Source organism: Zootoca vivipara, chromosome 3, assembly GCF_965207765.1.
Source record: "Zootoca vivipara chromosome 3, rZooViv2.hap1.1, whole genome shotgun sequence".
In the NCBI taxonomy this organism is placed as follows: domain Eukaryota; kingdom Metazoa; phylum Chordata; class Lepidosauria; order Squamata; family Lacertidae; genus Zootoca; species Zootoca vivipara.
Genome location: NC_142586.1, coordinates 79,761,018 through 79,787,933, shown reverse-complemented (window position 1 = coordinate 79,787,933; position 26,916 = coordinate 79,761,018). Strand labels below are relative to the sequence as shown.

Genomic DNA, 26,916 nt, shown 5'->3' with positions numbered 1-26,916 from the left:
AGCATTTGGGCTGCCACAGAGCAGTTCCCACATGACATTTTTATTATTTGGCATTAATCTTTGTACAGTACAGTAATGGGATTCTGAATTGTAGCAGGAAGGACTTGTTCCTCTTACTGAGGAGAGAATGCTACTAAAGCAACAATGTAGCTTTCTTCTCCCTTCAAAGCATTGAAACTGACATTTTATGCAGGGAGAGAGAAAAGTGGACTGTTTCTTTATTTTTTTCTGGAGCTGAGATATTTTTTGGTGGGGACAGATTTTAAACTGAGAGGTGGGAGGCAGCCTCCCCTCCTCTCCCCCTGCAATACATTGAAAATTAAATGCCACTGATGTGTTTGTAGACAGGAATTGGATGCTTGCACCCTGTGATTCAGTATTACTCTCCAATCCCATATCTTATAATAATGTTTTTGTATGAGCACCGATGGGAAAAATAGATTTCAGTGTAACCTTTCTGAATGTTTTTTTAAAAGTCATTATGCCAATCATATCTCATAAGTGGGATAAATGACAGTGATGATCGTGCTGGCTCTATTCCCAGAGTGGATGGGTAAGCATTTTAGAAATATTAAACAATTATTGGTATGTTCTTCCTCCTACCCCTCAGTGCCTACTGGAACTACAAAATGAGGCTGTATTTATGTGGACAGCAGAACTGGAAAATGTAGCAACACTTTGTTTTAAGGCTCTGGAAAACTCAAATTATGGTGTACGAGTTGCAGTATCAAAACTTTTGGGAACAGTTATGGCTACAGCACTGATACCAAAGCAAGCAGCAGGTATTAAATATTGAATTGTCTATGCAATCATTATTCTATAATTTCACAGCAATAAGCTGGATAAATTTGTGTTCTATTTGCAAATCCAGGCAGGGTCTGCTATGGTTTCAAATTGGATGGTGGACCATAAGTTGAGATTCCTGAATTGCAGGGAGTTGGACTAGAAGATAATCCTCAGGATCCCTTCCAACTTTACAATTCTGTTATTCTATTCTAGAATGGTATTGTGGAGATTGTTGTTTTCTCTGTTTTTACAGCTAGCCAAAGTTAAAGCAATTAATCTACACAGGGAAAGCATTGCGATAGAAACCCTTTGTGAATAAGTTATGTAATCATTTGTAATCGTCTGAAGGCTTTTACATATATTTAATGATTGGAAACTCTACTAGTTTTGTTGCCTTTGTTTCTGTAACAAGACAGGCTACTTGTCAAAATCACAGATGTAATATGAGTCCAAACAATTATTTAAAAGTATTCTATTAAATTAAATTACTTTTTTTTTCTTGAAGTGATGCGCCAGAATGTGAAGCGGGCTACACTGGAAGAGGTTTTGGAACTCATGGCCACTGGTTTTCTAAGAGGAGGATCTGGATTCTTAAAGAGTGGTGGCGAGATGTTAAAAGTAGGAGGATCTGTCAACCGAGAAGTGAGAGTTGGAGTTACACAGGTGTGTTTGCTTTCTTACTCTTCAATAATTTTCACAGTGTTATTTCTGCCTAGGCAAGGACTCAAATAGCTTCTGTTCCATAGAAAATGATCATTTTAATATTCATATCCGTTGACTAAGCATGTCACAAATGTGCAGTTTTTTCATGCCATATAAGTCAACCAGACAAATAGATTTAGCACATCAATAAATGAGTGAAACCTGTATAACCAATTGATGTATTCCTAGCCTCTCAAAAGAGTACCTCTGTGCAGGGCTCCAGTCAGCCTGGACCAAAGGGCCTTGTTTTTGGACTTGCAAAGGATGCCTCCCTCCTTCAGCGAACCAGCGTGGTATAGGAAAGCCAGCGTGGTGTAGTGGCTAAGAGCGGTGGACTCGTAATCTGGTGAACCAGGTTCATTTCACCGCTCATCCACATGCAGCTGCTGGGTGACCTTGGGCTAGTCACACTTCTCTGAAGTCTCTCAGCCTCACTCACCTCACAGAGTGTTTGTTGTGGGGGAGGAAGGGAAAGAAGATTATTAGCCGCTTTGAAACTCCCCCCCTTCCTCCTCTTCACACCTCCACAGAGGCCTTAGCCTGCTGTGCTAAAAGATAGAAGGTGATGTGAAAGATCTCTGAACTTCCTGCTATTAGAGAGAGTAGATGCTTACTGCACTTGTCTGACCTGCAAGTCCTTAAGATATTGTTATATTGTGGTGGGAGAAGGGGTTCTCCAGAGTCAGAAAAGGGGAAAGTATCCCTTCCTTTTATTTCGTTCATCATGAATCAAGGTAAGCAGTGAATCATAATGGTAGTGAGGGCTGCCCTTCCAAGACATCATATATGTGAATCCATCCCTAAAATACGGTCATTTTGCCTCAAAATCTTATAAAACCTGGGTCATTTAAGTCTTCTTTTTAGTGTTTCCCTTTCTTTGCCCCTCCCCTCCATTATGGAAATGTGTACAAATCCTCCCTTTCTGTGGCTGTAATATTTGTATTTTGAATTTGCAGGCTTATGTTGTCTTTGTCACAACATTAGGAGGTCAGTGGCTGGAGCGCAATTTTGCTACCTTCTTGTCACATGTTCTAGATCTGGTTTCTCACCCTCGCGCAACGCAGACTCATGTAGAAGCGGTGTACTCTCGAAGATGTGTCTCTTTCATCCTCCGAGCCACTGTAGGAAGTTTACTGGGGGAGAAGGCACAGATTGCAGCGGCCAAAGATATATGCCAGGCAATTGGTAAACAGATGAAGGCAGTAGGTAAGAATGTTAAGGTTAAGGTCCAAATAAACATAATATATTCCTGTCCCATAAGTATGAAGGAATTTTTAAAGCTGCAAAGAATAGGTCTATGACAGATAATCAAACAATATTATGTGCCCTCACAACATTGAGGTGCAGGCACAGTATGTAATAATCTGTAAATATGCTCTAAAATATCTCACTGTGCTGACTGAATATATCTTTCAAATGCTAATTGCACCACAGCAATGAAATACAAAAGTATGTTTACCCAGAAGATGAAGAATGTTTAGGGCAGGCTCTCAAACCCCACCCCCAACATGCATATGTGGCATATAGGCATCAAGCTACTTGTGCTTGAGATCAGAGAGCTGATTCTTAAAAATATTTTAAAACTGGTAGTAGGTAGGAGTCAAAACTTGGAAAATCAGTAATCATGAAGAGAATTTAATGCTTTGGTTCTCTCCCTTCAGTTTTCAGACTCATCACTATTAGACATTTTTCATAAGCTTTGTTTCCATGGCGCAAAAATAAAAACAATGGCATATTTCTAGACAATATTTTCTCATTCCTTCAGTGATTATCCAAAAAGTAGCTCTCTTGTGATGAAATATAAAATACTTGTGATGGAAAGGCAGCTTTTAATGTAGGTTGCCAGCAAGTCATCTGAATGTATGCTAAAGCAATCTCTGTTCTGTGGCGTCTCTGACAAACATATGCAGCTCAGTTTCTTAGCTACTGTGTACAAGCAACTATTGCATTTCTATAATTCTTTATACTGATATTCTTCTGAGTACACCTCAAGTTTACAAGAATGCTGGATGACACTCTCTCTTCTCCCACTGCTTTGCCAGAATCAGTTGTGAATGATGCTAATATTGAAAACAAATCAGGAGCAGCTGAAGTTGCTGCAAGCCAGCATGTGATGGTTTGTGCCCTTCAGGAGCTTGGGAGCCTAGTTCAGAGCCTAAGTGCCACTGCATCACCTCTCATACAAGAGCCTTCAATAGGTAAGTTGTTAAGACTGTAATTTAATATACAGTTGCCTGTATAGAATTGTACTGTTCAATATTCACTTCTGTCTGCCAGCTTACTTGATTACCACTAGATTCTGGCATGAAAAACAAACCCAGCAAGACGTGAAGATGTAATCTAGCAAAATGCAAGAGCATTTACTGCCACTGGTTTCAGCAGGATGTAAGCAATTCTGAGATTCTCTAGCCTGCACTCATAACAGCTAAACAAATGGCCTAATAAAAATGTATTTGTGCATACGGTTGTTGAATAGTTACAAAATTTCACCAAGTAATTATCAATATAGTTTTCCCATAAGAACCTAGAGTCTGGAGAGTTCTGGTGAATGCCTCATTGTGTGTTTATTGAAATGAGAAATAAAATGGAAATTTAAAAGCATAAGTGAACTAGTTTTAAATTTCATTCTGTTGAGTAAGATTTAGACAGCTTGACTTACTATTAAATGGAGTGAAAGGGGACTGAATGGTATAGCACAGGCACCCCCAAACTTCGGCCCTCCAGATGTTTTAGACTACAATTCCCATCATCCCTGACCACTGGTCCTCTTAGCTAGGGATCATGGGAGTTGTAGGCCAAAACACCTGGAGGGCCGCAGTTTGGAGATGCCTGGTATAGAGTATATCCTAGTATAGAAATCCATTACTGATTTCCTTTTAAGACTCACTGTTGTCTGTGTTGATTTCAGGATTGCTTGAGACTGTTACTTCAGTTCTTCTTCATCCAAGTATGGCTGCCCGGCTTGCTGCTGCATGGTGCCTGCGTTGTGTAGCTGTGGCCTTGCCTTTCCAAGTGACTCCTTTCTTGGACCGTTGTGCCGAAAGGCTCAACAATTTGAAGACCTCACCAGAAGCTGTTAGTGGTTATAGTTTTGCAATGGCTGCTTTGCTAGGTGGAGTTCATCAGTGTCCTTTGGGCATTCCCCACGCAAAAGGAAAGGTGAGATACTATGAGCAGATGTGGCTTCACATATTAAGTTCAAATCTTAATAACATAATGGCTACAGAAATAAAATGGACTTTGCTTCTGCTGCCCTAATGCTAAACACATTCACTTGTTAAAATTTGTTGTTGGAAAGGGTCTGGCTGGCTACCTCCTGACTATAAAATGCATTTAAACAGAAGAAGAAAAGATGCTACAGCAGCCAGTATAATCACCGGCGGGCCATGGTATATCCATGCCAGCCCAGGTGCTAATGTCAGCCCTGTTTGCCACTGCAACATCATCATCTGCTCCTCTCTTTGGGGGCCCTGTGCTGTGAGTCCCTAAACTCTGACCTCTCTTGTGTCAATGAGAGAAGAAAATAATTTGTGTTTCACTCCTTACATTACTCTTTCTCTTAAATCTGTTTCCTAAATTTCGCTATCTTTCTGCTTTCATTTGACCCAAAGAGTTCATTTGCATCCAAACACCCCCCTGGTTAATCTAGGCCACTGTTTCAGCTGCCAGATCCCTACTACCATTTCCCATTCCTTATTTAGTAATAGTAGGATTTCTCATTTCCTTGCATCTTTAAAATAAAATTGGTTTGGGTACCCTATATGTACACAGGTTTCTAGTTTTCTTTACTCTTTTGTAAATATTTAATTTTTGTTGAGTAAAGTCACACAGCCATTTTAATCTTTATGGCATTTTGGCGTAACGTGTCTTATTTTGAACCCAAATTGGAAGTGTTATTGCTAATTCATTAAGTAACTAAATAATTGAGAATACTGTGCAACTTCTTGTGACATACCACAATTCAGGTTTAAAGATCTGAAACTATTGTGGCCCCATGGTTACACATGTAAACTTTTGTGTTGGCACGTAATGTGTGATTAGGAATGGGTGCATAATTGGTAACAATCTCCTCCTTTTGTTTTCAGATGGTTGTTAGCATTGCAGAGGATCTCCTACGATCTGCTGCACAAAATAGCAGATTGTCTTTGCAGCGAACCCAGGCTGGATGGCTTTTGCTTGGTGCTCTGATGACTTTAGGTATGTAAAACAGTGGCTGGCTTTGTCACTGTGGTGTAGGATAGTCCTGGTATTCTTAATAAGGTTGTCTGATTAGTCTTGACAGTAAAAAATCCTTAAAGTTGTTATAGTCAGCAGAATAAACCAAGCTCTTCAGAACTTCATATTTGTAACTGGGGAGAGGCATGTTTGACTGGCACTTTAATAATGTGATGAGAGGCTCCAAGAAAACAAATCTAAAAAAGTCTGTTAAAATATAACTTTCAAGGAAAATAGAAATTACAGTAAGTGATTATATGTCTCTCTCTTTTGTTTCCCAGTCTTTTAAACATAGCTATAAGTAGTAGACATTTTATTTTTCTTTCGTCTTGTTTTCTTTGTTTGTTTTGGGTTGGAAGCATTGTGGTAAAAACATTGTCTTATGTTAAGGTAATCCCATTTAAATACAAATTGGACTTTAATAAAGAATTGAGAGCAGCATGAAGAGAAATAACAGTATTTTATCAGTTGATAGCAGTTACTACTTTCTAAAGAGTACTTGGCAGCCCAATATTCTTTAAATTACCTTTATTTGATTAAACTTTTAATGCTAAAGACTAATACATAATGTGTAAAAATACAAATATTCCTATAATCGTACATCACATGCATTGGTTACATTGAGATTAATTCTACAGTAGTACCTTGGGTTACGAACACGATCCGTTCCGGATCGCGGTTCGTAACCTGAAAAGGTCGCAAACCGAGTGCCGCTTCTGCGCATGCGCAAAGCGTGCGCGCCGCTTCTGCGCATGCGCGGGATGCGTGCACGCCGAAAACACTTCCGGGTTTATGGAGTTCGTAACCCGAAGTGTTCGCAACCTGAGCGGGTCGTAAACCGAGGTACGACTGAACTTGTATAGCAGTTTGCAAAAGATATTTAATTACTGACTACCTTTCCAAGTAAAAATGGCCAAAGTGGCATACAAAATGTGACTTGAAAAGAAAAGAAAAGAAAAGAATGGTACACAATAATGGCATTGGAATATTTTTAGTGTCATTTGGTTATTTTTTGTTTGTTTGTTGAGAATTGTTTAAAATATACAGTAATTTGCCTTCTTGGTTAGGTCCATCTGCTGTTCGTTACCATCTTCCCAAAATGTTACTGCTGTGGCGAAATGTATTTCCCCGATCTCTAAAGGAGTTGGAAGCAGAGAAAGCTCGTGGAGACTCCTTCACATGGCAAGTAACACTGGAAGGGCGTGCAGGAGCTCTCTGTGGTAAGAATCTCAGAGATATAGCTAACAGTTCCTGAATTATTTCAGTCGGTTTTACCTGTAACATTGTGAAAAGATTCATGTTCAAATCTGAACACTAAATGGCCTTGAACATGTCCCACTTCCAGTCTCACAGGGCCTTGTAAAATGCCCTGAGATCCTTGGAGAAGTGCTGGAATAAGTGTTTGGCTTATTCAGAAGGCTGAGAGATATATATATAAAAGATTCACTCATAGTGGTACATGTGACTCCTAAGGGAAAGATGCCTGATGAGGGAGACAGTTGGGGAAGTATTTGATTCTACCTGCCCTTCCTATAGCAATGCAAGCTTGGCTGAAATAATATAGACAGGTAGCAATAGTGGATAGCATGGGTTCACCTGGCTTCTTGAATGTCTCTGCTGATTAGGGGAAGCATTGGCCTTTCTTCCAGCAGCTGAACTGCAATTTCTTTTTGAGAGTTAACATTTCCTTGTTTGCTTACATAGTTTAAAATGTGACCAATGCATTTTTCATTATTAGCTATGAGAAGTTTTGTTGCTCACTGTCCCGAACTTCTAACAGAGGATGTTATTCGAAAACTGATGACTCCTATAGAATGTGCTATGACAATGATGTCTCAGTAAGTATAATTTTTACAATAGTGAAGTAATTTCCCCTCGAAATCCTCTGTAGTCTGCATAACCAGAAAAAGTCAGAGAAGTTCTCATTTTAAATTCAAAATGAAGAAACAATCGACACTAACTTCTTAAAGTTAATTTTATGTCCTGTCTTACTTTATTGATATTTAACATTTCCATTTTTAAACCAAATATTATTTCTTGTTTTATGGAAGGCACAAATCTTCTTTAAAAATACTTTTAAAAATAATTTATTCTGCATAAAATGAAATTGTGTGCATATCACATAGCAACTCAGGGATAGACCTTGCTTATAACAGTATTAAAGGTTAGACTCCAACCTAGTGCATCCTACCAGAAAGGTTACCACTAGCACAATGGGACTTCCCCCCACTTCTCTCCCCCCCCATGTGCTCCCTATGCTGTCCCCAGATCTTCTCTAGATGGTTGGAGGAACCTCCAGATTTTGCGGGGGCAGGGGAGTTCTGTTGTGCAAGGGGAAATCATTCCGCTGATGGAACCTTAGTCTTACTGTTATGTTGAATACAACCCATTGCATCAACAGTTTACTATGTCATGATTTTTACTAGTAATTAATCTGGACTTCTTTTTAACACAATAGCATTCCCTCTGTGATAAAAGCCCATGGAGCACATCTGAAGGCTAGTGCAGCAATGGTCCGATTAAGACTTTATGACATCTTGGCTTTGTTACCACCAAAAACATATGAAGGTACTTGCACTGAATTGTTGCTTATTGCTCTTAATGCTTGGGTCCACATCCCTTATATTCTTATGTAGGCTTTTAAAAACTTTAAAGTAGTCACAAAATTGAAAATAGTCACAAGATTGGTAGCATTTCTATGAACAAATAATGTATTTTTCTAGAGGACATCTGACAGAATCACAGTGCTCACATATACACATCTGCACACCTTTACAAAGATTAGAAATAACTCTATACAGTAATATTCAGTAATGCATATACCAGCTATGCCTCTAAGCAGTGGTCCTGGGTAACTCACAAATACAATGTGGGATTGTTAATGATATCAAGCAGCAGGAGTCTCCCTGGCCTTGGAGTGCAGGGTGTCTAGTTAATATCTGAAACTTCAGTTTCTCTCCAAGCCCCTCTACTCTCTCTCTGTCTCTCTATACACACACCACCACCACCAACAACAACAACAATGTAATAATAAATAAATAAATAGAAATAAAAATGAGCACACCACCCCCGAGACCATTCCATTATAACTATCTAACTCCTCTACTCTTCTATTGACTGAACTCCAGCTTGGAGGATAATTACTGGATAGTACCTTTGATTTCTTCAACCCCAGTCTCAGTGAGGTTTAGTTGGAGACATAAACTACTTGGAAAAGCTTTTACTTTTCTTTCTGGTATTTGGCTGGTTTCCGCTAGATTTTAGTTTCTTGGCACCATGCCTCTCTGGTAGTACTGTAGTAAAGCAGTAGAGTTCTCTTCGCCAGTGGACACTAGAATCACTGCATCTAGCTGTACAAGACTACATGACTTTTCAGGCAGGTGAATGTGGGCTTCTCATGGGCTATATCTTCCCAAGAATAATATTAGTACTGATTTTCCTGTACTGCACCATCCTTCTTTGGGAACTATTTCTGTTTCATACAATGTCTGTTGATTCACAGGATGTAAAATGTCTTATATTTTGCCATTTCCCCCTTCCAATTATTTTCCTTCAGGGTCATTTAATGCACTTCTTCGGGAGCTGGTGGCAGAATTTACTTTGACAGACAACTCTGCTAATACTACGACATCTCTGCTTAGATCACTTTGCCATTATGATGACAGTGTTCTTCTTGGCTCCTGGCTGCAGGAAACAGACCATAAATCAATTGAAGATCAGGTATCAAACCCTTAAAAAGCATTCCACAAACATCTAGTTTTCTGTCTTTTTCAAGGCTCTTGAGCAAATCCACTGTTGTTATTTTTACAGTGCCCAGGACATATTTGCAATACTTCTACTGATTTTTAAATATAAAAGTTTAAGTTAGACTCAGTTATAATTTGCATTTCCTTAGAGTTATGAAAAATGTTGGATCTTGTAGAGTTTGTGGGAGATGCCAGAACAGAATCAACCCTAAACTTGAGCTCTTAAGCATGCTATAGCAGAGCAGGGGAAGATGCCATAGAGTTAGAAAAGAATAAAGTCACATAATAAGCATGTTTTTGAAAAAGAAAAAAGGCAGTGGACCCTGCTGCTGTTGCTGCTCAAAGTATTACAGTAGGACATCTAATAGCGTAGTCATGGTGTGCGTTTCCTTCTCATACTTTCCAAATGAAACTCTTTATGTGAGACTGCTTGATCTGTAATTGCCCTTATTGTGTGTTCCGTGCAGTATTGGTAAACACATGACTGGGCACAAGCAAAACAATTTTACTTGAATTATACATATTGGCTCAAACCTTCCATGGATGTAGTTAGTTTGATGAACTGAAGCTCCTTCCATTAATACATCCATGGAAGAACCCATTCCTTTAAAATGAGCATCACAGCGCTAAAAGCTAGGATCCATGCCTTAGAGTTGAATCTCCGTTTTTGTACTTGAAATAATGGAGACACTGCAGAAGTAGATAGGTTCCCTTGAACAAGAATAATTTAGAAAAAAAACCTTAGAAAATGTATAATACGAAGTGATAAATGTTACATGTTTATCATATTTCAAGTGTTCTGATGCTTTACAGCTCCAGCCAAACAGTGCCTCTGGGAGTGGTGCTCTAGAACATGATCCATCTTCCATTTATTTGCGCATCCCTGCTGGTGAAGCTGTTCCTGGTCCTCTACCTTTGGGAGTGTCAGTCATAGATGCCTCAGTTGCTCTCTTTGGAGTGGTTTTCCCTCATGTTTCCTACAAGCACAGGTTTGTTTATAACCAGGGTGGCTAACCTTTGTTGGCCTTAGAGCCACAATGACAACCTTCTTGAACTTACAAGCCACACACACATAGATACACCATGCAAATTAGCTGAGGAGTGTCATTATTGCTGCGTCCTCTGCTCATCAAATGACCAATCAAATGATTGAGAAAAGGCTGACGCTTGTACCGGTATTCAGATCAGGGCACTGGATTTTGCTCAATGCAGCACTGTGTTTACTTTAATTTTTGTTCTTTTTGCTGCTGCTACCAAAATTAGTAAGGGCCAAATTGGGGGGGGGCAGGAGATTAGGGCCCCTGAACCTAGGTGTAGCCCCCCCCCCCAGCAAAGTCTGTTTGTGAATATGTCATTATAGTGTTATTTAATTAAACAGTTGTTGTTGTTTAGTCGTTTAGTCGTGTCCGACTCTTCGTGACCCCATGGACCATAGCACGCCATTAAACAGTATCAAGCACGCCATTAAACAGTATCAAGCACGACATTAAACAATATCAAGGCTTAAATCCTATTTAAAAGTTAGCTATTAAGAAATTTGTCGACCTTTTAAAAAGTTTGTGTTATCTTTTGACTTACAATCTTCATTATATTGGGTTTTATCCAACACTTACTGTTGTTTTGACGCAACGTAAAGTTCCCCTCCTCCCTTCTTTCCTCTCCCCTGCAATCCCACACCCTTCAAAATCTTCTCCAGAGGGTTGAGGTGATGTTAAAGAGGAAGGAAAGTCACATTATTTGAGTGGGGACAGTTATTGCCAAGCCTAGTTATGAATCCTACCAGCAGCTTCCCTGGTGAATTCGTTTGTTGGCACTGTTAGATGAACAAATAGTCCAAGAGCAAATTTTGCTTGAAAGCACGGTAACATAATTTGAAGTACATTATATCACATTGTGGCATAGTCATTTGCCACACTGAGGCACCTTACAGCCATCACCTTTGGAGCCTGTGGGTTTTATAGCTCTTTTTCTATTACTTCAAGGAATATCTTTCTCATAATGTATGTATTTACAGGCTACAGATGTTGGATCATTTTGCAGAATGTGTCAAGCAGGCAAAGGGTGTTCGTCAGCAAGCTGTGCAGCTTAATATTTTTACTGCTGTTCTTAGTGCATTAAAGGTAAACCTGCTTTAAGAGGTATAATGCTGTCTTTTTGCTGTGTGCTATATATTTCCTATCCTACTGTAACTATAACAAGGCTGCAGTTGTGAGGCATAGAATGTTAATGTATGCATACAAATTTATTTCTGATCACTATTATTGCGCTAATATCAGTGCCCTCATATCAAAGGATCAGAGGTGCAGAGATAACTTTAAAATGGAGTCCATTAACACTGTTCCATAAACTTGTTATGTGATCCTTAGTGGAAGACTTTGCACAATGATGTATCAGGAGCTGAGTCATAGCATGCAAAATATGATGTATCACCTATGCTACAGTTTGAAGGTGTTGTGCCCTTTTTACCAAGTCAAAAAAGCCCCACTTTGAGTGGAAGAGCACTTTTATGCTTCTGGTTATGTGACATCTGCCAAAACGTGTGAAAGCTTAAACCTTTCCCTGACTGGAAATGTAGGAAAGTCATTTGCAGAAACAGTAGTTGTGGATATGGGTATTATATGGTGTGTATCTGTAAAACTTTTTATGTTGTCTTCTGTTAAAGGGCTTAGCTGAGAATAAAAGTACTTTAGGGCCAGAAGAAGTTCGCAAGTCTGCCTTGACGCTAGTTATGGGGGCCCTTGACAACCCTAACCCCATTCTGAGATGTGCTGCAGGAGAAGCTCTTGGCAGAATGGCACAAGTGGTTGGAGAAGCAACTTTCATTGCCAGAATGGCTCAGTACAGCTTTGACAAGTACGTTGAACTTTTTGCTTGAAGCAAAAAGAGAACTTTGTTTGCTACATCTATTTTCCCTGTGTGACAGGGGAATATAGTTTTATATTGAATATAGTTTTTATGGAATATAGTTTGTTTTGCTATGCATGCAAATATGAAAATGTGCACGGCTTAAAAACTGCATATAATTTCTAATTTTGGTTCTTAATACCTTAAGAAGGAAGTAACATGACTGTAAGCATTTAAGTGTAAAGAGCTAATTGCTTTTGCCCATCTTGGTCATTTGAAATGTTTTCTCTTTATGTGATCTTGAAAAATAATACAGTACACATTTAACTTGTGCACATTCAGCTTTATGCATGTGGCAAAAGGGGGGATGGGTGGGGTTCCAGGAAGAATGACTTTGTCAATCCCACCTGCCATTGAACCCAGTGGGTTTTGACTATATGTGATTTTGGCTTTAGGCGCAATCTCTGGGAGGTAACCCTTATGTAAGTTGTGGACTTGCTGTATTGCATTCTTTGCCTTTATTTCACATCAACAAAAATGGTATTAGCTACAGATTTAACAAAAATTAAACTTTACCAAAATCTTGATAGGCTGAAATCTGCTAGAGACGTCGTAGCACGAACAGGCCATTCCTTGGCTCTTGGCTGTCTCCACCGCTACGTTGGAGGAATAGGTTCTGGGCAGCACTTGAAAACCAGTGTCAGCATTCTGTTAGCACTGGCACAAGATGGAACGTCCCCTGAAGTCCAGGTAAAGCAGATATATAATATTCAGCACAGTATAATAAGCATTATACACTTTTTAATGCTTCATTCTGTATGCAGATGTTTTTTAACAATATTATGAATGGCAAAAGAATCAGGCATAAAATTCTGCAAACTTTTTTTAAACAAGGGTTTCTGAGCATAAGCACCCATGTTTTGCTGCTTCAACCGTTTTTCAGTTATAAATAGCCTTGCTACCTATTTGGTAAACAATCTGAAAATGTTTCTCTGTAAGCACTACCGGTACTCTAAGCAGGTAGTACGCACAACCCAGCCATAGTTTATTTCTCTATTACTTTCTGTTCAACTGTTTCTCTAATGAGCTCTAGGTAACATATATGATCATTTTGTGCCCCTCCCTTTCATATGTTCTAAACAATCTTGCAAAATAGAATGCTCTTCTAAATGCCTGAATTGGGAGACTGGACAAGTAACTGGACAAAGTGCTTTTCACCCTTAATAATCCCCTTATAGCTTCCTTCCTTCACCAAGGTCAAACCTGCTTGGATTCAGTCTGCTAAATCTTGTATTGTGCACTCTCTGTTCCAACTGAATTAACTGATAGCATTCTACTTCATTTCCCTACCATGGAATTCTCAAATCTTTCTTCAAGTGGGCATACTTAGAAGTCACACATGCTTATTTCAGTATGGGGGAGCCTGAAAATTATCATCTTCTTCTTTGGCAATCACTCGTAGTCGAGTAAGATTGTCTTCCATAAACACAGTTTTAACAACGAGTCTGTAAGTGACTGTGGGGGCCAATTCTGGATCCACACATCCTTCCACAGTGGGGGCATTGGTTTCCGGGCGGGAGTTGATCACGGTGTGGATTTGCCAAGCGTGCCTTCCTCCTAGCACGTTTCTCCCTTGCATCCTGAGTTCGAGTGTCTTCAAAGCCCATGACACCTTTGGTAAAGTCTGTCCTGAAAATTATAACACTTAGAGTAAAAGCATTATGATAAAAAATAAATAAATACTAACAGCTTGTTAATAGATAAATTTTAATACTGTTGCTGTGGGTGAAACCCCCCATTATCAAACTACTGAAGTCTCGGGGAATAAAAATGACTTTATAATTTGGGTATGCCCACTATTTGTTAGTGTTTCATTAACGTTAGTGCTGGTGGTCCACTTCACAGAAACCTTAAACCATGTTGTGGGCCCTGATGGCTCTGCTTCCTCCCTTTTTAGTTCTGTGTGACATGAGCAGGGTCTGTGCTTCGATTTCCTTAATAATAGTCAAAAAGTGGGGCTTCAGAGTTACTTTTCCAAGCCAGAGAGAGAGAGAATGTGATGAAGACTGGGAACCACTGTGCTAAAGTGGCAACCATACCCTACCAAAGTCTTAGTGAACTGTGCCAAAGGTATATGACTAACCTGTTAATTATTCTTCCAGACATGGTCTCTTCATTCACTTGCTTTAATAGTGGACTCTAGTGGACCAATGTACCGTGGATATGTAGAGCCTACTCTGTCTTTGGTTCTCACACTACTTTTGACAGTGCCTCCATCACATACAGAAGTACACCAATGTTTGGGTCGATGTCTAGGTGCTATAATAACAACGGTTGGCCCGGAGCTGCAAGGTTAGTGTACAAAACAATAAAAGTGAGGGCCGTAATACTCCAGTTAAGTTGCGTGCAAGTTATATTACACATTTTAAAAAATAAATCCAACTTTTTTCAACTTCCAAACAAAGATACCTAAGATTGCAGCCTTAAAGCAAAATCCTATTCATGTTTACTCAGAAGTCAGTCCTATTGAGTTCAGCGGGGCTTACTCCCAGGCAAGTGTGGTTAGGATTGTGGCTTTAGTCCTGTTCCAGTCTCTCTCCATTTTATATCTTCTGCCTGAGGCCATTCTGGTTGCTGGTGTGAATCCTAATGTAGCTGGTTGCCATAGCTGTCAACCCCCGGATTTGAAGATAAGGAATCCTATGGGGTTGTCAACTCCTGGATATGAAAGTAAGGGTGCTGAATAAGGGAATTTCCCACAAAAAAGGGAAAGTTGACAGCACTGCTGGTGGCACTGTGTGGTCTAAACCACTGAGCCTCTTGGTCTTGCTGATCGGAAGGTTGGTGGTTCAAATCCGCATGATGGGGTGAGCTTCTGTTGCTCTGTCCCAGCTCCTGCCAATCTAGCAGTTTAAATGCATGCCAGTGCAAGTAGATAAATAGGTACCGCTGTGGTGGGAAGGTAAATGACATTTCCATGCACTCTGGCACTCCTCGCAGTGTCCTGTTGCGCCAGAAGTAGGTTAGTCATGCTGGCCACATGACCCAGAAAGCTGTCTGTGGACAAATGCTGGCTTCCTCAGCCTGAAAAACGAGATGAGTGCCGCAACCCCAGAGTCACCTTTGACTGGACTTAACCATCCGGGGTCCTTTACCTTTACCTTTTACCTTCTGGTCTAACAGGGACAACCAGCAATAATGTGCAGATACTGTAGGTGTGCTATAAGGCTCCCTTGGCTTCGATTTATGGTTTTTTTCCAACTTTCTCTTTTTTTATTATATTTTTATTTGTTGGAGTCTCAGCTGCTCTTTTCTTAACATTTTTATTTGTGACTGGGCTGCAGTTTTCATGCTGCTGTTTCGGGAATGTTGGTGTTTTGTCTTTTATATAGTTGGGGATATTATTATCATCATCATCATCATCATCATCATCTACTTTGTGAGACCTATGCCCTATAATCAAGCAATTAAAGCTTATAGCCTTGGTGTATATTACATTTTGAGGCAAGTGACAAGATAGAAAATTAAATGCATCCATGGAATTGTGACTGAAATAGAAAATTGTGTAGATATTTTAGAAGTTGATTTGATAACTTTAAATTTGATAGGTAATGGAGCTACCATTTCCACCATCCGCTCCTCATGTCTGGTGGGATGTGCAATTACACAAGATCATTCAGACTCTCTTGTTCAGGCAGCTGCCATTTCCTGCCTCCAGCAACTTCACATGTTTGCACCACGACATGTTAACCTCTCCAGTCTCGTTCCCAGCCTTTGTGTGAGTATAAGCTATGCCTCTCATTTATGTTTCAGTACTATAACATTTATATAGTCTGATACTTGGGGGTGGGTGGGTGAGAAATGTTTGTCAGAATAATCAATTGTATTCTCTAGTAGTGGAGAACACACAACCTTCTTCACGCCTTAACCCTTTCTCTGAACTACTGTGGCTTCTTAAATAGCCATGGTCCAACCAAATAGTTAAACTCTAAAAATAATAATACAGGTTTTATTGCAAATTTTCAAGAACATAAATACAGAAACGGACAGGTCATTCAATTATAATCAGCTGTAGTCTCACAAAATAGCAATAACTAATAACAATAAAGCTTTCAACCTAGCAACTACAGATCACATTGCCATTTCTCCCATGAGTATTAGGGGAGATGAGTGGAGGAGGTAGAAGAGGGGGAGGGAATCAAATACTGTAAAGTTATATGATTCTTATGAAACGATAAATAGATGTACTTCTTTCTTTTATTTATTAATTGCATTCATATGCTGCCTTTCAGCCAGGCAGCCAAGGCAGGTCACAGTTTAAAACATTTCTTCATTAGGAAGAAAATATTTACCATAAATGTTTGACTTTGTCTCTAAAGCATATTTAAGTTTGCTATAAACAGCAGTTTGCACTCGATAGTGGAAGCTGTTGATAACATATCATGTGAACTTCAGCTGCTCTTTGTTGGTTTTCTTCATAGAGCAGTACTGTTCTTAGCAGCTGATAGCATCATTCAGATCAGATGATGGTAAAATACTAACCCTATTCATGTGTTCAAAATAATGCATGAAGGCATTATTGAGGGCGAGTGGATATGCACGCACTAGTCAAAACAGACAAGTGCCTACACTTGAACTCTGGTGAATCTCTGGTCATAAAGAGTGCATCTCTGAAAGCATCACTCTATGGGTGCAAGGGCACAGCTATGGCATCATAAAGAGACATTTTAGGGGATGGGCTGTGGCTTAGTGGTAGAGTGCATGCTTTGCAGGGGGAACATCCAGGGTACAGTCATCTGTAGGGTTGGGAGAGACCATTGCCTGAAATGCTGGAGAACCACAGCCAATCACAGAGATAGATGGTCTGTTGGTCTGACTCAGTACAAGGCAGCTTTCAATGATCCAATGTAACAGGCACCAACTGCGAGGCAGCAAGGGCCCAAAAAAATTTTCAAGGAGGCATAACACGTCAGTACGTGTCATGACCTTGGCATGCCCCACGGCATGCACAAGTGATGTCAGTATGCCCCATGGCCCCCTCATTTGTAGGGGCAAGCCAGTGTGCTTGCTCTGACAGTGGAGGTAGAACTTAACCATCAGATGCATTGTCTTAGTTTCATGAAGGCCGTGTCAGCATTTCTGTTGTCCATGGTCTAGAGTCCAGGCAGATAGACAAATTTCTGCCCTTATAAAGACTTTCAGCCTTGTGCAGCCACAAGCCAGAGTTTCTTGAACAAAGGTTGCTTCTACTATACTCCATAGCTTGCTGTGGCAATCACCTAGAAGCCATCCGAGCCACTACCACGCCGCCAAATGATCCAAGTAATATGCACAAACACAGAGACCCCAAGCCCCCTTTTCGCAGCAATCATCATATTGAAATGTGTATTTGGTTTCATGTGAACATAAGAAGAGCCTGCTGGATCAGGCCAGTGGCCCATCTAGTCCAACATTTGGTGTTCACAATGGTGAACCAGATGCCTGTAGGAAACCCACAATATGCTAAACTGCTATTTTAATTGATTCATGTACAGTGCTACCTCAACTTACAAAGGCGATCTGTTCCACAGCGCTCTTCGTAAGTCGAGGTTTTCGGTTGTCGAAGCGCCCGTTTTGTGCATGCGCGAAGCGTGATTTTTGCGCTTCTGTGCATGCGCTGACCGCGCACGCCACTTCTGCACAGGCGCAGAACGTGCACGGGGTGAAAAGACTTCCGGGTTTGTCGACTTTGGAAGTCGAAACCTTCGGAAGGCGAGTTGTTCAGATGTCGAGGTACCACTGTACTTTTTCAATTAATAAAAATATTGGTTTACTGAGTAGCTAATTTTAATTAAGCAACAGTACCTATGGGTTCTTTCAAGTCACCCAGCAAGTTTGATTGCTGATTTATGACTGTGGTTGCAGGTTCACCTATGCAGCTCCCATCTTCTACTTCGTCGGGCTGCAGTAGCATGTCTGAGGCAGCTTGCTCAGAGAGAAGCAGCAGAAGTGTGTGAATATGCCATGAGTTTAGCCAAGAATGCTGGAGACAAAGAAAATAATGGGATGAGTAAGTTTTGCTTTGCATGTTTACTTTCCTAAAGACCAAATGAAAACAGCTAATGCTGTAAACTTTTGAAGTGCATTTCCTGAACTATATTTTCACCCGCATGTTGTCCGACTTCATAAAAATGATATAAATTTGTTTCATAATAAAGTATTCACTTTTGACAGTTTTTCTCCCATGGTAGACTATGAAAGTGCACACTTTCCACATATGATGGCCAGATTGGATCCCCAGCATTTTGAATTGTCTTGATTCTGTGTAGCAGAGCTGGGAAAGATGTCTGCCTAAAAGCTTCAAGAACTGAGCTCAAGGCCCATTGTAAATTATACTTGACAGGACAAGGCTAGAGGTGCCTTTGTTCTAAGTTTGCAGAAAGCTTCCCTTCCCTTCCCCCCTTACATTCGGGTGGCTAACCTTTGGCCTTCCAGATAATGCTTTACTGCAGCTCCCATCATTGGCCATGCTTGCTGGGATTGATGAGAGCTGGAGCACAACTTCATCTGAAGGGTCACAAGTTAGCTACCTCTGTCTTATGTCCTAAGTATGTAGTGATACAGTTTTTGATTGGGTGACATTTTTTCTACTGTCCGCCATCAATAACTTTTTTGAGTTGGACTAATTCATGTATATGTTAATTTATTTAACCCTTTTAAAAGGATTTGAATAAGTTGCCCAAATATGGAGCACTTTATTTTATATAAATAATTTGATGGAATATGCAACAACTTTGGACAGGCAGGTGTGTTTAAACAGCATTACATGGCATTACATACATAGGTTACTTATACTGGTATCAGATAATTTCCAGGGAATCTGACCTTTATATCTTAAGATTTTCCACAGTTGAAACTAAGCTGAAGTATGCGCAGCTGAACTTGTTTGTCGCCCGTTGATACTGCTTTTCCCTTCCCTACTTTTCACAGGGCAGGGACTGGCCTTTTTGCCAAATTGCTCTGTACAGTGTAAGGAACATTTATAGTATTGTATAAAAGGAATTAGAGGGAGATTTGGTGTGCTCCTACTAATTCTTCATAAATTAATTTTATATTTGTGTTTTGTCTGATTGGGACTGTTCTTCAATACCTTTCAATTCACATCATACAATTGATCTTCCACTGGATTGGAGATAGCAGAATACATTCTAGACCAGGTATGGGGAACCCTTTTCAGGCAAAAGTAGGCAGATTAAGATAAAGTTTACCTTTGTACAGTAGGCAAGTTTCTGCACATGCTTGCATACCCCTCTCTATTGTCCATCCAGACAAGCAATAGGCATCATTAGAGTTCAAGTTCACATTCCAGACAAGCAAAAACACTCAGGGAGGTGGTCTGAGGAGTGTGGGGTATGGTATTGGGAGTGTTGGCCAGATAGACTGGAAAGCCCCACTTGGCTGTGGTTTTCCATTCCTGCTTAAAACATAGAGATATAACATTAGCTTTAGTTCAGGGGAGGTTCTCTAAAGTCCAAAACTATGCCATATACTTCTCTAGACTACTAACACATTAGTTTCTGCATTGTTGGTGTTTTATCATATTAAGTACTGCATTTTAACGCAGATGTCATTGTGTTAGTTATTTGGATCATATGGAGGCATAGACTTTTTAGAAAAATCTCAAGTTGCTATTTTGAAGGGAAAAAATCCTGTTAATGTAAAATGCCTTTACCATCTGTTTTGCAGATATGAATTCTTTTGCTCCAGGAGTAGGCTCCCGGAGGGATATTCATGGCCGACATCAGGGAATCAATATCACAGAGACTGGACTTGAGGGAGTCCTTTTTGGAATGCTAGATCGGGAGACTGATCGGAAGTTGTGCTCTGATATTCATGATACCTTGGGACATATGCTTTCATCTTTGGCAGTAGAAAAGCTCTCTCACTGGCTGATGTTATGTAAGGATGTCCTTGCAGCATCCAGCGGTAATTATCTGAAAATGACTATGTAAATCAGGCACCCCCAAACTGCGGCCCTCCATATGTTTTGGCCTACAACTCCCATGATCCCTAGCTAACAGGACCAGTGGTTGGGGAAGATGGGAATTGTAGTCCAAAACATCTGGAGGGCCGAAGTCTGGGGAAGCCTGATGTAAATTATATTGACTCTTGTAATTCCTTTAGAAGCTTTTTATTTAGCAGACTTTTCAATCAAGTATGCCTATGGCATTAAAGGAAGTCATGGTCCAGCCTCTACTGAAGAAAACATTGTTAGACATCTTGCAACAACCATTTTCCAATGTCTAATATTCATCTTTTGGGTTGTTGTTGTTGTTTAGTCATTTAGTCGTGTCCGACTCTTCAAGACCCCATGGACCAGAGCATGCCAGGCACTCCTGTCTTCCACTGCCTCCCGCAGTTTGGTCGAACTCATGTTAGGTCTTGTTAGATGCATAGGTCACGTCAGTGATGAGGAGTGCCTTTTTCCAGCTATGACTGGTGCACCAACTGCTACACCCCCACCTAACAAAATTGAACCCTTCTATTCATGCTCTAGTGACCCCCGATAAGGCCACTGGAACACGCTGTAAGGACTAGATGCACAGTAATCTAACTGAGGTCACATCCGTCTGGAATGATGTGTTATTGGAAGCTATTTTTCCCAGGCTGTAAAGGTCAGCCTTTAAAATTTTATTTAGGTGCTGATTTGTGTTTTCACTAATACACAAGTGCCTCATAATTTCAGTGGAGCCTGAAGCATATTAGAAAGTCACTGCTACAGTGTTTTATAAGTAGCTTAGGAGGTGCTTGGTGTGTTGATAAAACTGTCTTCAGAGGGTTATTTATGAGGTACTAATATGCAAATGAAAGAACTCTTGAGTTATTGATCTGTTGATCCCAGTTTCTTCTAGGAACATTTCTTCTAGGAACATTTCAAATAGATGTTTCTGCTTGGAGCCAGGGTATGAATTGGGCTATTGACGTCTCCTGAATTTTGTTACCGGTAGCTTGTATTAAACAGTGCTATGGAATCATTCTAAATTCTTGCTAAATATTTTCTTGTAAATATAGTGCCCTGCAAATATTTGTATCATAGACTAAAAGAATTGTGGTGAGACTTTACATATGTTTTAAAAGGCCCTGATATTGTCTTGCTAGATTGACTTCAAAGCGCCATCTTCATCATTTTTGAGGTGTAAGCATGCATTTCTTACTATGTCTCTTTAGAGAAATAATTTTTTGCTGTAAAATACCAAAATGTTTCTGGGCTTGATTGTGAAAAGAATGATAGTTCAACAAGTTTCCCACTGTTATTTCTTGCATTTGTTACCTAGTGTCAGTTTTCCCCAATGCAAGAATAAAAACTTTGCTACTCTGATATTGGACTGAATTAAATTGATATGTCCGCTGATTTTCAGTGGGTCTACTCTTAACTAAATTTAACTATTGTTTATTGTTTTTTAGTACTGTTGAACTAGTTTGGTATTTTTTCTGTAAAAAAAAGTCCTATGGAAAGGTTTTGTTATGCTTTTTTAACTGGGATAAAAATGTTTTAAATAAATAATGGATCCTTTCTTATTTTGCAGATATGACCACTACAGCTCCTTTGGGAGGTGAAAAAGATGAAGATTCAGAGAAAAAAGATGAAATGGATGATGATATGATGTTTACTACACTGGGTGAAGAAGACAAAACAAAGCCTTCTGTAGCTCCTCGCTGGGCTACTCGAGTTTTTGCTGCTGATTGCCTGTGTCGAATTATTATGCTCTGTGAAAATGCAAATAAAGCCCACTTTGATCTAGCTCTTGCCCGTTCTGCCAAACTCAGAAATCCTAAAAGTAAGAGAGACTGGTGTCTTTTTCTCTATGTGTTTCTTCTCTAGAATAACTACAGTAGTTAATTATAGGTAACTATAGCCCCTTATCTGATTCTACTCTAATAAAATCCTATAAGGGAGACAGTTGAAAACTCAAGGTCCCTTAATGAGCCTCATCTCTGATCAGGGATTCAGTGTGTGTTTGTTGTCCATGTTTAGGTTTCAGGTGACTTTTTCCTGTGGATGTAGACATGTTTGCACTCACACAGAGAGGCTAAGTGTTAACAATCCATTGATTCTGGCATTTTTATGAGCAGAGGCATTTTTTTTGTCCAGTTATCATTTTTTTCTAAGATCGGCAATTAAGAGACAGTTGGAATGACTATTAGTCTGTGAAAAACCGTTGTGCCTTTTCATTGTGACATTTTCTTGCTTTACCTTTTGCCTGTTGTTTCTGTTGAGGGGTCCTGGGGCAGGGAAAAGTCCATTCTGTCTTTCTGCTCTCTCTGCTCATGGTTGCCTTGTCAGCCAGGATGCTGCTGATATTTCCAGAGGAGGAGGAGAGTGGAAACAGCTGCTGCTAATTGACTTGCATTCCAGCCCACAGACTGAGATAGGAGGGCCAAGGAAGTGCAGACCTTTCTGAGGTTGCTGTGAAGGCATCACCATGTTTTATTTTGTACTGTTGAATGTGCTCAGTAGGAGAATGTAAGTAATGTATCATAGGGTGGCAACAGGAATTATATATTCGCTGCCCAGAGTAAGAGACTGAGTTGTAATGCTTCTGTGTTTCAAAGTTGCTTAATTCTAGTTTGGTCCTAACTGGGTGAGAGATGGAGTGGTTTGGGAGTGGTTATATTGCTGTTTCTACAGTACTGCATTGCCCTAGTAGGTGAATGAGCTGGTTGTAAACTATGCTTAATACAGTCATGTATTCTTGTAGACCAGATGTTCACTTTGTAATAAATAGTTAGGGATAAGCTGTGCATTATCTATATGGTTGGTGGGAATGCATGAGGTATGTTTGTATGTGGATGGTTGCTAAGAATGTATTTGAGATATGTTGCTGTGGGGGAGTGTAGGAGCAGCTTCTATTTCAGTCATTTGTGTGGTTGCTAATGCTGCTGTTTTGTAGGGGTTTGTTGTATTTTTGTATATATTTTTAGTCTGTAATTTTTTATGTTTGAGAATTTTGTATTTGATTTTCATGTGCAATATTTTATTTTGACATTTTGTTATGCTTTATGTGATGTTTTAAGCTAGGTTGTAAACCACTTTTATTCTAATTTAAATAAATGGAAATCATTTAAATAAATACTGGTAGGAAAACAGAAGAGTCAACGGGAAAAGCAGTTTGTAACCTGAAAGCTAAGCTGCTGTTGTGGGCATAGGCTGTGGCTACTCTTGTAAATATCTGGAAGGGAAGCTTCAGTTGGTACATCATGATGACGCGGCTCCTTCCATTGGCCAAATATGTTTTGACATAGTTATATTGGTGTATTATGTATGTGTCTTGTGCATATGCCCTTCTGATCTCTGATCTCTTATTTCATTTCCTCCTCCCAATGTGTAATTGAAGATATCTAGGGTGAATTAACCATTCCCTGTTATCTGAACCAGGAAACTATACTTACCAGATTTGGATGAAACTAGGGTCTGAAACCACAGTTTGAAGTTGGTTACAGTTCATGGTTTAGTCTAAGTCCAGTAAGCATAGGTTCCTGGTTCAGAAATAATGGGAAATTATGGGTAAAACATCCTGGAAGTGATTGCTGACTTATATGTCCAGATTCGGAGGTGGTATGCCTCTTAATACCTTTTCCTGGGTGGCAAAAGCAAGGAGGTACAGCAGCGGGTTGCAAGCAAAGCAGTTTACTTCAAATCCTGCTTGTGGGTGTTTCAGAAGCATCAGATAGGCTACTATTGATAATATGGATTGTAAAAGAATTCTAAAAAAGTTAGGCACATTTTACAGTTTAGATGAAAATAATGTTGGAAATTTTGATTATTGCTTTTAAAGCCTGCATATTGAAATAGGTCATTCCACTGACTCCTTGTATTGATGATTTCTTTCAGATTCAATTAAATGGCAATAGAATTATCTGCAAAATCCTATGCAAATTCAGTTTAACATTGAATAAGTGTGTGTGTGTGTGTGTGTGTGTGTGTGTGTGTGCCTCCTGGCATTCTTTCAATAGATCTGTTTATGGTCTGAATTAAGCTTTTGTTTCTTGTGTGAATGAATTGTTCCTTTAATCTAAAATATCCAATGGGTGAACCTTAGAAGTGATCACATGCTCTGTTGTAAACAATAGGCACTGTGAATTTGTTAACTGCAGTTTAGATTTTCCGTAGATGCAATGTTGTTATCATTTCAAATCCTATTTTAAGAAGGATAGTTCAGAATTCATGAGAGATATTAGCTCTTAAGGTGGTACTGTACTTTTGCTCATTTTTTTCTGTTTTGCTTTGCTTAGACTATATAATATGTGTATTTTATAATGTAGTTCTTTGGGGTGAAAGATGTGTGTAAGTTTGATCAACAGATGACTTTTGAAACTTCTGCTTTTTCTTGTGTCTCTTTTCAGATGACCTTCTAGTTCTTCACCTCTCTGATCTTATTCGCATGGCATTTATGGCGGCAACTGACCACAGCAACCAGTTGCGAATGGCTGGTCTCCAAGCACTTGAAGACATTATCAAGAAATTTGCAGCAGTTCCTGAACCAGAGTTTCCAGGCCATGTGATTCTAGAGCAGTATCAGGCTAATGTAAGCTTATCTATGTGCTTATGCCATTGCAAAAAATCAGTTGTGAAACAAAATGTATCCCAGCTGAGAATCATCTTGCTTTTGATGGGCATGAAAAGATCCTGTTTGTCACAGGTGCTCTGTAGGCATGCATGAAGCTCTCATACAGGTCTAGGCTCATTATATGTGAAGATTTACAGCTCCCCGTTTTAATCTTCTCAACCTACCAATTCGCATTTGGAAAGTCATAGAAGTTGAGTCAGTAGCCATGGCTAGGTCAGCCTGAATGGTGGTGAGCAATTGACTCCCTTTCTCCATGATTTATAATGTTACCACAGTCAGCATTATTTGCCATAGCAAATTGCAAAACGAAACATGTGACTTCTTTGGAGACACATTTGCTTCTAAAATTAGATGTCTTTTTCCACTGAAAAAAATGATTAATAGTGTCTGTCATATAATTATGACAGCTACAAAGGTTAATTGTAAGATCTACTCTTACTTCTGGTAAGATCTACTCAGGGATGCCCACTGGGGACGGGATTGTATGGGGGAGGCATACAATTCCTTGATTTATTAGCTCAGGCTCCAATACTTTGGCCACCTCATGAGAAGAGAAGAATCCTTGGAAAAGACCCTGATGTTGGGAAAGATTGAGGGCACTAGGAGAAGGGGACGACAGAGGACAAGATGGTTGGACAGTGTTCTCGAAGCTACGAACATGAGTTTGACCAAATTGCGGGAGGCAGTGCAAGACAGGAGTGCCTGGCGTGCTATGGTCCATGGGGTCACGAAGAGTCGGACACGACTAAACGACTAAACAACAACAACAACAACAAAGGTTAATTAGCTGCAAAGGTTAATTAATGCAGTGTCTAAATTCCTGTTACAAGAGTGGGTGTAGGGCATGGTTTCATCAATTTTTCTTTCTCTCACAGGTTGGAGCTGCTTTAAGGCCAGCTTTTTCACAGGACACCCCTTCTGATATTACAGCAAAAGCTTGCCAGGTACAAAGAAAAACATGGTTGCTTTTAGAAAAAAAAGGTGTCATGTGGAAGGAGAAATGAATACTATCCAAACATTTAGTTTTGGATATTGTAAGACTCCTGGGAGGGTGCATCATATTAAGAAAGCATCTTATCTCCTTGTGAATGAAGATAGGCCTATGCTGGCTCTTAGGACTGGCATTTTTAAAGGTTTTGCAGTAAATAGTTAGGTTTTGCAGCTCTTCAGAGTTGAGCCAGTTGGGCAAGCTAGTTGGGCAAGAAGTGGCGAGGAGTGCAAGAGCAGAAGACGTAGAGGAGGAGAGGAATGGAGCATGGAGCAGGAACAGAAATGCAGGCAAAAGGGGGGCAGTGGGAGAGGAGAAGAGGGTCCCTGGGCCAGTCTCAGATAGTGCAATGTCTTGCACTGGGTCTGTGGAGGTGATGTGAAAGACTTGTGCCTAAGAACCTGAAGAACCATCTGCCAATCGGAATAGATAATACTGGGTTTCGATGTGCAATGAGCTGACCTGGTATAAGTCACCTTCCTTTGATCTCTAGCCAGATAAGGGTTGTGAACCCTCTGCATTGTTGAGCTGTATTTGCCCTATGTGCATTTTCTGGTAAGATCTACTCAGGGATGCCCACTGGGGACGGGATTGTATGGGGGAGGCATACAATTCCTTGATTTATTAGGAAAATGAGGAATCCAGTTATATAGCAAATTCATGATCTGACTTCAAGTTATTTTATTGTGTTCAGTCATATAAAGGGAAGAAGATCATTAAGCACCACTGGATTTCCCTTTAGCTAGCAGGTAAACTGTGCTTAGGATGCACCATCTGATCAAGGAAGGAAGGGATGCTTTGGAAGTAGGCTGCTCCCATGATGCACTAGTTTGCATCTCGCTTTAATTGAATACAATCACCAAGTGTTTACGCTCCCTTGTTATTTGTCTTCAGGCTTGTCTTTCTGGTTGTCTTCTTCCTTTTTACTTCTGTTTTATATTTTGTCTGATCTTTCTGGTTTGCCTTATTTTCTGGTTTACTTCATGTTTCTTTGAATCTACACAGTATCATGTTCCTTCTCGGTCCA

General features: G+C 39.9%; 1 protein-coding gene across 1 annotated transcript in view; it reads left to right on the top strand.

Annotated features, from left to right (window-relative positions):
* HEATR5B (HEAT repeat containing 5B) overlaps nucleotides 1–26,916 on the top strand; it is a 43,603-nt gene that overhangs the window by 5,752 nt on the left and 10,935 nt on the right. The window contains exons 6-26 of the mRNA XM_035108283.3: nucleotides 611–782; nucleotides 1,292–1,449; nucleotides 2,445–2,694; nucleotides 3,531–3,686; nucleotides 4,397–4,647; nucleotides 5,574–5,685; nucleotides 6,771–6,923; nucleotides 7,442–7,541; nucleotides 8,162–8,271; nucleotides 9,260–9,423; nucleotides 10,263–10,438; nucleotides 11,464–11,569; nucleotides 12,112–12,302; nucleotides 12,884–13,043; nucleotides 14,456–14,645; nucleotides 15,902–16,071; nucleotides 18,198–18,342; nucleotides 20,019–20,258; nucleotides 21,860–22,111; nucleotides 24,678–24,859; nucleotides 25,777–25,845. Coding sequence (XP_034964174.1) covers nucleotides 611–782; nucleotides 1,292–1,449; nucleotides 2,445–2,694; nucleotides 3,531–3,686; nucleotides 4,397–4,647; nucleotides 5,574–5,685; nucleotides 6,771–6,923; nucleotides 7,442–7,541; nucleotides 8,162–8,271; nucleotides 9,260–9,423; nucleotides 10,263–10,438; nucleotides 11,464–11,569; nucleotides 12,112–12,302; nucleotides 12,884–13,043; nucleotides 14,456–14,645; nucleotides 15,902–16,071; nucleotides 18,198–18,342; nucleotides 20,019–20,258; nucleotides 21,860–22,111; nucleotides 24,678–24,859; nucleotides 25,777–25,845 — 3,507 coding nt within the window. The remainder of the gene's footprint in view (nucleotides 1–610; nucleotides 783–1,291; nucleotides 1,450–2,444; nucleotides 2,695–3,530; nucleotides 3,687–4,396; nucleotides 4,648–5,573; nucleotides 5,686–6,770; nucleotides 6,924–7,441; nucleotides 7,542–8,161; nucleotides 8,272–9,259; nucleotides 9,424–10,262; nucleotides 10,439–11,463; nucleotides 11,570–12,111; nucleotides 12,303–12,883; nucleotides 13,044–14,455; nucleotides 14,646–15,901; nucleotides 16,072–18,197; nucleotides 18,343–20,018; nucleotides 20,259–21,859; nucleotides 22,112–24,677; nucleotides 24,860–25,776; nucleotides 25,846–26,916) is intronic.